This window comes from Oryzias latipes, chromosome 12 (assembly GCF_002234675.1).
Source record: "Oryzias latipes chromosome 12, ASM223467v1".
NCBI lineage: Eukaryota > Metazoa > Chordata > Actinopteri > Beloniformes > Adrianichthyidae > Oryzias > Oryzias latipes.
Genome location: NC_019870.2, coordinates 27,652,252 through 27,665,319, shown reverse-complemented (window position 1 = coordinate 27,665,319; position 13,068 = coordinate 27,652,252). Strand labels below are relative to the sequence as shown.

Below are 13,068 nucleotides of genomic sequence, written 5' to 3'. Positions count from 1 at the left end.
ACCCCCAACCTAACATTAGAGGTGCAACAAAAATGGAGATCAATGTCAGATCTATCCAGTCATACAGTCTTGGGCCAGATGCCAGCTACGAAAGGAAAATGAAGACATACACGGATATGTTTGTCTGCAAGTGGACCAATCAGAATGGAGCAGAGCAGGGAGCTTGTGGCCCCCAAGCGAATTTTCTACATCACAAATATGATCTTTTTCAAGCTGCATTTTCTTGTCTGCTCCTGATTCACAATAATTTGCATAAAGAAATGCTCAGCTTTAAAACTTTTCTTAACAGATGTCCTCCGTCATAAGAAAAATGCCACAAAAACATGTTAAAAACACCAAAAACACCATTTTCATCAGAATAGGGTTACATGCAACCCACTAATTTACCTTCTAATTCTTTCAGTATTTTGGATTTTAAAGTGAATTTCGGCAGGTGCAAATCTGCTTAAAAATTCAGTTCAGCTGAACAAAACAAGTCGGATTCCGAATTTTAACAAACTAAAATGGAACTAATTAAATGTACATTAAAATGACCGAGGATTTGATGGGAATTGTTTGACATTCCAGCTGGACCCTGAACGCAGCATGACGATGACATCACAGAAGGCGGAAGCGTCATGGCGGCCGGGCAGCAGTGGGTGCTGGTGGAGATGGTTCAGGCCTTCTACGAGGTATGGTGGGACCCCCGCTCCGACGGTAGGGAGGGAGGGAGGGAGGGGGGTCTTTCTTCAGCACCTGGACCGTTCTTCACTGCTAGCTTAAGGAAACGATGTTTGGGCGCGCGCGGCTGGTGTTCTCCGGGGGTCCTCCGGGGGCGGAGCATCAGGGCTCCGCGTGCGGAAGGGTGGAGGGGGACTCTGTTACCCTTAAGTGTACAACAACCCCTCTCATTTCTGTGCCTCTGAGTTAAGTTAGTTAGTATGAGTTGTTTTCGGTGGGTTAACCTAACTTGAGTGAACTCGCTTTGGGTTCATCTATCCCGGGTGAAGATAGTGTCGTTTTTGTTTAGATTAATTTCTCCCAGTTTTATCAACAGTCAGGCACCAGAGAGGCTGGTCAGGGTTAGATTAGTTACTCTGAGACAGAAGACAAATCCTCAGTGATTCTCCATGGCAACAGGTCAATAGATGGAGCAGGACTGTGCCTGTGGAGTCACTGTTTCTAAAGACCCACTCCAATGAAAATGTGTTTAACGTTTCCTTTTCGCATTTGTCTCATGATGTATTTAGAAAACTAAGATTAAAATTTGATTATTAGTTTATCCGGTTCATAACTTTTATCAGACAGACTTAAGAATCCTGAAGAATCAATAAAGCACCTGACAAAGACGAATTACTTATTACGTAAAACTATCTTAGAAATCAACATAGCACATGCAGGCCAGTTATCTAACATATGTGCAGATTATGTTTACTGAGAAATCATGACTATAATTAAAAATAACAGACAGAAACACTGTTTCAGAAATCTTCATAGCAAATCCAGATCAAGTATCAAAACTTAAAAATACATGTGCAGATTATTTTTCATTAGAAAAAAATGCTGAATCAATTGTTGGAGCAAGTGAAGTGATATAATTAGAGATCAATCACTTTAATCATCTCCAATAATTGATTAAGTTTTTTTTTTTTAATTATAATTATAAGGTAATAATAAGGGTCCATATTCTGACCACCGTCCAAGGTTGGTATTCGTTTTTCTGTTGCCCGATTGACAGCCGTCCTGGTTTTAATAGAGTTTATAAGTTCTCTTCGCTGTTATGTCTGCAGGCCTTGTTATGGTCCGTGTCCTTCTACAGCTTTAATCAGCGCAGCTGAAAGTTTTCTCGAATCGTCGTGACCGTGGAGCAGAAGAAATGCACAGTTTGAAAAAGCTTCTGGGTGGTAAATGGCGTGTACTACTACCTCAGTCATCCTTCTACACACCAATATTACTGCCCATTTGTGTTGCACCTCTAATGTTGGGTTGGGGTTGTGAAGGGCAGTTCTGGCCACAACTCGGAGGTGAATTTCTAATGAACTCCTGCCGCCCTGCAGAAACTATGTCGTAGAAAACAACACAGGTACTACAATTATACTAGGTCTATACCTAAAGTGAGGCAGTATACTACAAGTATCAGTATGCAGTAAGTATTCCTACTACACTACACGTTCATGGTCTATAGTCTCTACCTGCTACACTTGTACTCATGGATACTCCGTAAAATAAAGTATACTACTTTTTGCTAAGGGTTGTGTGTAGATTCCCCCCCCAACATAATAAAATTGCTGCTGAAACAGCTTTAATTAAATATGAGAGCAGCGTTCATTAGGATTTGATCTGAAAGATCAATTATTTCATCCGACCATTGTCCCAGCTTCTGTTGGGTGAAGGCGGGGTTCACACCCCCCACAGGTCGCCAGTCTGCTGCCGGTCACTCACGCATTCACACCTGGGGAGACATGGAGTAACCGGTTAACCGATGAAGCAGGATTAAAATAATGTTACCATCACATAAAAGCCAATCAATCCGATGGTTCAGAGCTTGAACACAGAAAATCTTGCCTCAGAATAAATGTTACAATGTTTATGCTCAGTTTCCTTTTAGGAGCTGAAGGAGGTCAGATCAGAGGCTCCGCCCACTCACTCCTCAGTTAGGCTGAATCATTTCCGGGTCCGATCCAGTCGGCCACGACTGCTGACCATTATTCCAGAAAGGTGTTCAGGTGTTCATAGGTGGTGTGCTCCTCTGCTGGGGTCCTTCATCCTCTGCTCTCTGGGCTCCAGGCTCCTGCGTATCACCTGATTCTAGAGGGGATCCTGATCCTGTGGATCGTCAGACTCCTTTTTTTCTCCAAGACCTACAAACCGCACGAGACCTACAAACTCACCGAGAAGGTAGCCTCGCCTGTGCGCACGCTCCACCACAGATCCTGAGTTTGCGGGTGGCTGACATCCTCTGTGTTTTCAGGAAAAAGAAGATCTGATCGAGGAATGGCAGCCGGAGCCTCTGGTTCCTCCAGTTTCCAAAGATCACCCTTCGCTCAACTACGACGTGGTCACAGGGTAAAAACTCCAGGGGGCGCTCCTCCGCTGCGCTCGCTACACATGCATCAGCAGGTCCAGAGCCCTCCTGCGGCATCAAACCAGCAGATGTGAAGTGTGTTCCTGTCGTTGGATCTGTCTTCTCTGCACACGTTTCCAGAGCCTCACCAAGCTCCAAATCCAGGCAGAAGCAGCTTCACATCACGCTCTGTGCGTCTTTTTGTTCGCCTTAATAATGCCGCGTGTGCACGTGCTGCCTTTGAACGTGCATGTTCGGATTCCTCGCGCCTGTAGCAGCTGTCCTCAGACCTGACTTAAAAGTGCAGCACATCAAGCCGACCAATCCCAGCTGCCGATGTCCGACCACACCCCTTTTCTTGCTGAAGCTTTTCCTCTGTGCTGGCCTCCATCATTGCTGGATCTCACAGAGATGTGCACAGAGATGTGCACGGTCTGGACTGAGATGTTTCCGCTCCGTGTCTCGTTCAGGCTCATGTAGGAGAGAATTAGGCCGAATCCGAATTCTTCCTCTACCGCTACGGCTTCTCCCCACCCCCTACAAACGGAGTACCAAACGGAGAGTTATTCAAAAACAACGTCTTCTAATTCAGACGTCACTCCCACTCGATGATGTCATCAATAGTCGCCGGTCACCCGCATTAGCAAGTAGCTTCCAGTGCCCGGAAAAGCCATGCAAAAACAAAAGGGCCTTACTTACAGTCATTACTCCAAATGCCCCTTACCGTTGGAGGGATAGGGGAAGAATTCAGATTCGGCCCTAGCAGCTCTCCAGCTTTCTCTGAGAAAACCCTGAAGTAGAAGATCCACGGTCCTGTTCCAGATATTCAGCGTCCCACAAACGGCGCCCGCTGATTCCCTCAGAAACTCTGAGGAGATCCAGAGGAGATCCACGTGCCACATTGTACAGAGTTCATGTCTTTGAATGTTCTCCTCAATCATCTCAGGGTTTTAAGGGTTTCCATGCCTGCAGCATTAAACTGAATATGTTACCATTGACAGTCAAATTGTCATATTTTTATTGCAGACCCCCCAGCCACAAAATCATCATTAATGGCAAAGAGTGCACCAACTTTGCATCTTTTAACTTCCTGGGCCTCCTGGACAGCGACCGTGTAAAGGTCCGAACTTTGCTGAAGCTTCTGCCCCCCGATGGGAACGTTGGAATGATTTTTTTTCCCCCCCTGACTCGTTTCAGGACAAGGCTTTGGCATCCCTGAAAAAGTACGGCGTGGGCACGTGTGGCCCCAGAGGCTTCTACGGGACCTTCGGTGAGTGTGCGGTTCCTGCAGTCTGCCTCACGCGGTGACGGTTCTGGTGACGGCAGATCAGGCAGTAACATCACCTGTTTCTCCAGAGAGGGGGAGGCAGCAGGAGGAGCTGTTTGGTTCTGCAGGAGAAAGCAGATTCTCATAGTCCCACCCCCATCATCGTTTGATCTGTTGTCAAAGCGTCCCCAGTGCTTTTTTATTATTAATATACCGTTTTTTGCCCCCCCCAAAAAAAGAAAACATGTTGTTTTCGAGGACCTACGTTATGTACGAATTCCTTCCCTACTCACTATAAACTATATATACTATATAGTATTTATAGTTCGTTTACCGTTTTCTAGAGCTGTCTGAATCTACAATTCCAAAATTTTGTGTCTAGAAATTTCCCAGAAGTCTTTGCGAAAAACCAGTGTGCATTGATGCTCACTAGAATTCAGACCACAATGCATTGCATCGGAGCAATTTTTACCAAGAAAATGTATTTAAACGTATTTTTTTATAAACCATCAACGTTTTTATCTTCAGAAGACAGTGGACTCATAAATAATCGTCACAAAACGCTCATGTTCATTAGATTTTAACTTTGTGAAATTGATGACGTCATATCAACGGTTTAATAAAAAAGTAGTAAACATGGTGTCCGAATTGCTATTAAAATCCAGGGCACTACATAGAGCCGCACTATATAGTTTTTAGTGGTTAGGGTGGGAATTCGCCATAGTTTCTGTTTGCGACTCTTGGTTTGGAGTAAGCCCATCCGCACTTCCAATCATCCACCTGTTAACATGCTCTCCGGCTAGCTTACAGCCTCTCACGCTCCCAACCTAAGAGTAGTGGTGCAGCAAAAATGGCAGCAGTATCAGAAAACTTAAAAAAACACCAAAAGCACCACTTTTATCTGAGTGGGTCTTTAAAAATAACTTCTGACTGTCAAAAGGTGAACGATTCATCATTTGATTGACAGGGAAGTTCAGACCTTTCTGGTCTTAACTGACAGACAAACACAGAATAAAATAATTAGATTTCTGAGTCCCTCAGTTTGTGGAGGGGTTTCTCTGTTTTTGCGGCGTCAGTCCAGTCCAGGTCTGGAGCCAGAGCCCGACCTGGGGGTGTTGTGGGGGATAAGGGTTAGTGTGCAGCCCCCATGCTCAAAGATCTGATCTACGTTACAGTCTCTAATGGAGCATCCTCTTCCTCTTCGTCACATGGCAAAGCGGTGTCACCCAGTGGACTGGAGGGGGGCACTGCAGCTTGTTCGGTTGCAGGTTGAAGAGCTACACCAGGGGTGTCAAACTCAGATTTACAGTGGGCCAAAATGAAGCAATATTCAGTATTTATTGAAAATGAACTCCAACTTACGTTGTGCTTAAACACAGAATCTGGAACAACCAAAGCTTGATATTACAAATATATGAGAAATTAAATTTGAAATAATAGACACATCAGTGGTGTTTTTTTCTTATTTAAATAAATAAATAAAGTATGTTTCTCTCCGTATCCTTTTAAGTTCTTTTTAAAGGTAAATCTTTTTCAAAGCCCACAACAAAAGAACCAAAAATAATAATGTCATTCAATAAAAATCCAACATTTCAAATATGAACAGACCAGGCCTGACAGTAGAAAAAGTGCAGAAGAAACAGATATATTCCAGCTCAGTTTGCTACACTGATGATTTACTCTGCACACTGGTCTTGGCCAGAAACCTGGCTGGCATCTTTTACTGGATTCAAGTTCAGGCTCTGAGCTGAGGAAAACCTGGTATTTTAGCGGGTCTGTCTTCAGAGCTCCTGTCCATTTTTGTGGAGGGTGAAGTGAAGTTTGTCGGATGTGACTGGAGCATGAAGCACCCAAACAGGATGCAGCGCCCAAACAGCTGGGACCGTCCGGTTGACTGCAGCTGTATGCTGCTGGATCTCTGCGTCTTTCTACTGTGGCCAAGCTCTTTTTCATGCTATGGTCCAACTGGATGTTGAATCATCAGATCACTCTGGTCCTCAGGAACTAGCCTGCTTGTTTATGAACTTATTATTGATCACCGGATGTGGTGATTCCATATTCTGATTGGCTGATCATCTCTGACTTCAGCAATCAGCAATGATAGCTGGAAAAACAGCAGAAACTATGGAAATCCCCCCCCTGCCCCTCCTTCCTCCTGTGTGGGTCTTTATCACGCCATAATTAAAGAGGATTCTCATTTCCTCCTCAGATGTCCATCTGGAGCTGGAAAGCCGTCTCGCAAAGTTCATGAGGACAGAGGAAGCCATCATTTACTCGTACGGCTTTGCCACCATTGCCAGTGCCATCCCAGCCTACTCCAAGAGGGGGGACATCATCTTTGTGTGAGTTCACTAACAGAAGAGCCCGCCCGCTCCCCCATCTGGATGCTGACGCCCCTACGTCTGCGTGCAGGGACGAAGCCGCCTGCTTCTCCATCCAGAAAGGCCTTCAGGCGTCTCGGAGCTTCATCAAATACTTCAAGCACAATGACATGGAGGATCTGGAGAGGCTGCTGAAGGAGCAGGAGCTGGAGGACCAGAAGGTGGCTTCGGACTTTTGTTGAGTGAGGCGCTCGCGCTGAAGCTCACCTGGCTGACACTCGACTTCCTGTTTGCTTCTCCTAGAATCCCCGAAAAGCTCGAGTGACGCGCAAGTTCATTGTAGTGGAGGGGCTGTACATCAACACCGCAGACGTCTGCCCCCTCCCTGAGCTGGTAATGTCATCATTTCACTAGCCATCCTTTAACGACCAGTTGACTTCACTGTCAGTCTTTTGATTAGCTGCTCCTCAATAAACCTCCTGTTACTGTATACGCTTTAAGTTATCTTCCTCTTAAATAAATACCCGTCCCTCAACTCGAACTGTCATTAATCTACAATTCCTGTCAAGTTGCTCTCCCGTCATGCTTCAATCTTTTGTAAAAGCGTTCCCATTGGTCTTTTAATTGTGATTGTTTTTTTCTTCCTCTCCAAAATAAAACCTGTGTCGTTTTCTAGGACATAGTTTCTGCAGAGCAGCAGGAGTTCATTAGAAATTCACCTCTGACTGTTGCCATGGAGCAACCCCGCCCCCCCTTCCCCTCCTCAGTGCAGGGAACTTGTGGCCCAAATACGATCTTTTTTAAACGCCATTCTGATTGAGAAATGCACATTTGAGCTTCATTTTCTGTCAATTTGTCCTCCATCATGAGAAAAATGCCACGAGAACTTGTTCAAAACGCAGTTTTCATCGGAGCGGATGTTTAACTAACGATCCTTTTTAATTAATTTAGTTCCTTTCTTTAACCAGCCATCCTTTAAACATCCTTGATCTAACAAACACTTAGCAACATTTCTATTATTAGCATTCTATTCTTTTCTAATTCTTTATCTATAGTTTCTAGTTATCTTTATCCTTTAATAAACAAAGAACCAACTTTCCAACAATTCATTTTAAAACTTTGATTTTTAACTAAGCTTCCTTTTTCCAAACCCAACCTGACAATTCATTTTTACTTAGCCATTTAAAACCCCCATGACTAAAAATTCTGTAGTGTGTTTGTCTTTTTGCCAGCTGTTGGTTAGCCAGCAATCTTTGAAGGAGTCACTCATTACCATACCACTGTTTTACCATCTTTTAAGAAACATGATTGAACTTGAATTCTTTAATTATTCTTTCAACTTTCTACCTGCCATCCTTCCTTCCACTGGTCGTTTTGTGGTTTTCTCCCTCTCCCCATAGCTCAACTAAACATCCAGAAACTAGAAAACCTTTTTTAACTCTCCACTATCTTCATAATCAAGGATGAAACAATTCCGCCTTTGGAAAGACTTTAGCATAAATCCTTCATGATTGATTTAATGATTGAAACAAAAAATATAACGTTATATGAAAGAAGGTGATAAAGTGCTCATAAGAGAAGTGGGTAGAAGAAAAATCGGAATAATTCTGACTCCATGCTAACTTTATTTAATTCATACGTTTAGATACATTCAACATAATAACATAAACACTTGAGAATTTTGACAAAAGAATAACAGCATCAAGGTACCAAAGCATCTGTAAAGGTCATTATTGTCCGTACATTGTCCCTTCGGTTTTCTTGTTTTCTAATTCATACGCTTCCAAAAAATTTTATCATTTTTTAAACAGTTCTTTAAGTATCTGTTCATCTTTTAACTGTCATATATTTACAAATCCTTTTTAAAACATTCTTTTACTAAACCTACCAGCTGAATTTTCCATTCCTGGACTAACTGTCTTCAACCTTTTTTTTTTCCTGCTCTGATGCTCCTTCTCCTGCGGTCTGAAGGAGTCACAGAGGAGCAGCTCCTCCTCTGACAGAAACTCTTCATGCCGCACATTTGTCCTTCTAGGTTAGGCTCAAGTACAAATACAAGGTGAGGATCTTCCTGGAGGAGAGCATGTCGTTCGGTGTGCTGGGGGAACACGGGAAAGGAGTCACCGAGCACTTCGGGGTCAATGTGAGTATTCTGAGCCTGGGACAGAAAGCGGCTCTCAGACGAGCTCCTGGTGGAGTTCAGAGATGCTGCAGTGATCACGTGTTTTTAAATCTATGGATATAGATGTACAGAAGTTCTAAACGTTAAAAACTAGACTGTTGTGCAGCAGAAGATCAGAATGTGTGCTTTAAGCTTATAGTGACGCAGGTAAGCCACTCTGTCAGCAGATCAAACATGTTACCATCATTTTAATCAATTACTGTATCTACTCTGTTAAAAATGTCATTGACAGTACTTAACTAAAACAAAATTGAGATTAACTACAAACCCATTAGTTATTCCAATTGGTGGCTTTCTTTTCTAAAAGAGCCACAAAGGAGGCCTGAAAGAGTCGCATGTGACTCTGGAGCCTCAGGTTGCAGACCCCCCCTTCTCCAGAGTCGTGTCTGGAGTCCCTCCACGTGGTTTGGAGCAGTTCCTTCAGTTTCTAGTGATCAGTTTTGACGATAACCGTAATAAATGGGCTCCAGACGAAGAGATCATTTGTGCTCTTTCCTCCTCACAGCTCTGAAAGTCTGAGGTGATCAAGAGACGGAGCACATTGTTATTTTATCTGCGTTTGAGTGGGTAGTTTGTGCCCTCGTCAGGAAAGGTGCCTTTCACCCAAACGGAGTCGAACTCACCACAAAACCAGCACACAACAATAGATGACTCTACAAACAACTAAGAAAAGCAACAACTGCATGCAGAGAAACACAACGGAATCATGGCAGGATCACGACAGGCAGGATGATTGACCTGTCAGGGCAGGTGGAACAAGACTAGTTACTAGTTCATTAACCTTCATGGTGTCTGTATTAATAACTGACTTCTTAGGTTCTTCTGTTATCAGACACGGTTGTGTATTTTCACATACCTGACATGTTTCCACGGACGTCTTCGTCAGAGTCGTCATCACATGGTTGTGATGAGACTTTTAGAAAAGCAGTTGATTGTGACAGATTGGGGCAGAGTTGCCTGTGACTCCGCCCCTTGATGTCCATTTGCTGCTGGAGGATGTCGCTCCAGACGACAACAGCCATCTCAAGAAAATATGAAATCCGCCATAACGGACCACTGCAAGCAAGAAAAACCCACCATGGACTGGGAAAAGGCCAAAGTCCTCCGCACCGCAGATGCATCACGGAGGCGGTGGAGATCCGAAAGCGAGCCCACACTTCCATGAACCCGGGATGAGGGGGCCTTCCTGCTCCCTCATGCCCGGAGCAACATCCTCCAGCGGCAAACGGACACCAAGGGGGCGGAGTCACCATCGCCTTTTTTTTTTTTATAAACGTCACATCACAACCATCTGATGACGACTGGTTACTCCTCCCGACACAACAGAAGACTCCCCTCTTTCTATGAGGCTTTACAACAAGTGTGATCTAGAATAGAATGAGTCTTCATAAGCCACACCCCCTGTTCCCACCGTGTCCACTCACACAGGTCCACACAGGCTGTAAAAAGCTTGATCCGTTTGCAGCTGCAGTAATCAGACATGTGACGCATGTCCTGTGACCAGATCTGCCCTCATCACTGCTGAACCTGCAGCGTGAAGACGATCGGCTGCTTCACTCCTCAAGCTGACATGTTTCTGCTCCACACAGATCGACGACATTGACCTCATCAGTGCCAACATGGAGAACGCCGTGGCCTCCATTGGGGGCTTCTGCTGCGGACGCTCTTTTGTCATCGATCACCAGGTGAGGGCAGAAAGCCGCTCTGTGCCTGTTGCTCCTTCTGCTCATCGAGACGTCGCCACCAAAGCGTGAGGAGAGACAGACCTGCATGGAAGACCCTTTCTAGAGATTAACCCTTGGGCTATCTTGTGGGGTCCAGATGACCCCACTCCCAAGGTTAACTTTGGGAGTGGGGTCATCTGGACCCCACAAGATGGCACACGGGTTCAAGACACACCTTTTGAACTGATCGGGTTTGTTGAGTTGGCGCTGAAGCGGAAAACAGTTTGAATTTCAAGGTGAAAATCACAACACAGAAACCGTGTTTGAATAAAACCTAATGGAGAAAAGCAGACCTTCACAAAGCTCTGAAGAGGAGCGGTAAGCGGCATGGAAAGATTGATGAAGGAGATCTTCTGACAGCGATCTGCATCGAGAACGAAGTGGAGCCAGAATCTACAGGAACTCATCAGATCCGCCGTGACGAAGGCTCTCCTGTGTTTCAGCGGCTCTCGGGTCAGGGTTACTGCTTCTCTGCCTCCCTGCCTCCCATGCTGGCTGCTGCCGCCATCGAAGCCCTCAGCATCATGGAGGAGGATCCAGGTACCACACCTGCTCTGAGCTACGTTTCCCTCCTCTTCCTCTCTTCTTGCCGATTCCAAGAGGATTTTTAGCGTGCGAGACTCGTAAACACGCAGGGCTCTTCTCTGCGTCTTCATTTGGAAACAGCGCTCTGCCGTTGGGGTCTGACCAACATTCTGCTCTGTCCTGCAGAGATCTTCAGCGTCCTGAAGAGGAGGTGCAGCCAGGTCCACCAGGCTCTGCAGGGGTGAGTATGTTCCTCCTGCTGTCAGAGGTTTGAGGCTGCTTTGACACAGTTACATCTGTGGACATCCACTCCGATGTGCTCAGCTACAGAGCTCGCCTTACCTGCATGCTGAGGCGGCATCATGGTGTGGGCTCCTTGATGCGATGCTCCTGCTTTTTGCTGGCTTTGTTTGACAGGATTCCAGGTCTGAAGTTGGTGGGGGTGCCGTTCAGCCCGGCTCTTCACCTGCAGCTGGAGAGAAGCTCGGGCTGCAGGAGTTCCGACCTGCAGCTGCTGCGCTCCATCGTGGATCACGTAGGTCAAACGTCTGCGAGAACTTGGAATGTTGGAGCTGCTTCTTACTGACTGCTGTGTTCTGGCTCAGTGTTTGGACAGACACGTGGCTCTGACTGTGGCCCGCTACCTGGAGAAAGAGGAGCGCTTCATGCCCCCACCCAGGTAAGACGCTCCTCCCCCCTCCATTCCTGCAGTGCTGTGCTGTGTAAGCACCTTCCTCTTCCTCCTGCTTCACAGCATCAGGGTGGTGGTGACGGTGGAGCAGACAGATGAAGACATCCAGAAGGCAGTGTCCTGCATCCGTGAGGCTGCCTCCATCTTCCTCAGATGATGGTGTGGACAAAACCTCCGACTCGCTCTCTCTGTTTCCCTGGGAGGGACTGTAGGCCCTGCGAGGCTGGACGGGCCCCGCCCACTATTTTCCTAATGCAACTGTTCTCAGAGAAGCTGGCGTCGGGTCCAGATGATGCTTCAGATGTTGTGAGCGGATGGATCTGTTATTAAAGGTTTCTGAATCAAAGCTGAGTTGTGTCTTAGATAAGATAAGATAGGACTTTATTGATCCCCAGAGGGAAATTAAGCTGTCACAGCAGCCAAAAACAAGAAAAATAGCAGTTGGAAAAGTACAAAAAATAAAGTAGCATTGAGTAAGAATAAAAATAGTAACAATACAAGGTGGAAGTAAAATTACAGGTCATAAATAAGGTAATAAATAACAGCAGCGGTTTCAGCAGTCCTAGACCGTGATGATTCAATGAAGTTCATTGTGTCTATAAGTTCTATTAAGCAGTTAAATTAATTTTTATCAGACACTGGGTTTGTTTTGTGTAAAACCTACCGACATGTTTCGGCGGAATGCCTTCCGCCTTCTGCTTAAAAGTCCTAGACCGTGTTGTTGAATAGTCTGACTGCTGTTGGGATGAAGGACCTCCGGTAACGCTCTTTTTCGCACTGGGGGTGCAGCAGTCTCTGGCAAAATGAGCTACTCATAGTCCTTACCGTCGCTTACAGGGGGTGAGAGGGGTTGTTCCGTGTACTGGACAGCTTGGTCAGCATCCTCCTCTTACCTACAGAGTCCACTATGTGACAAAGCCACATAAATGTATCATGTTTTCTGTATTTTACACCCTATGAGGTGAAGAGGTCCTATGTTTTCCTTTTATTTTAGTGAATGTGTGTATTTTGGGTATTTGTGTACCGGGGATGCCGCTGACGTCACTCCTCGCAGCTGATGCGATCAGCTGGGGTGCGTTAACACACGGCATGGCTTCCGGGTTAAAAAGGGACAGACAAGGTGGGCTAAAAGCCTAAGGAGAGTTCAAACTCTGACAAGACGGAAAGGGAGACTAAGAGGGCCCTTCCAACAGCAAGCACGCACGGAATACCACGGAAACCGACCATCGGGAGTCACAGAGGAGGATCTGACGCGCACCTTTCCAACTTCTGCCGCGGGGATTATTATTAATTTCTTTTGGGGAAGGACGTGGCT

The 13,068-nt window shown here is 45.6% G+C and overlaps 1 protein-coding gene across 1 annotated transcript; it reads left to right on the top strand.

Annotated features, from left to right (window-relative positions):
- Positions 1-568: 568 nt before the first annotated feature.
- sptlc1 (serine palmitoyltransferase long chain base subunit 1) lies at positions 569-12,099 on the top strand. Its single transcript, XM_004075124.4, has 15 exons — positions 569-671; positions 2,767-2,877; positions 2,951-3,045; positions 4,070-4,163; positions 4,241-4,313; positions 6,520-6,652; positions 6,723-6,852; positions 6,935-7,024; positions 8,667-8,774; positions 10,403-10,498; positions 10,981-11,077; positions 11,249-11,303; positions 11,480-11,597; positions 11,668-11,741; positions 11,817-12,099. Exons 1-15 carry the CDS (start codon positions 618-620, stop codon positions 11,908-11,910), a joined length of 1,422 nt encoding a protein of 473 aa, XP_004075172.1. The 5' UTR covers positions 569-617; the 3' UTR covers positions 11,911-12,099.
- The last annotated feature ends 969 nt before the right edge of the window (positions 12,100-13,068 follow it).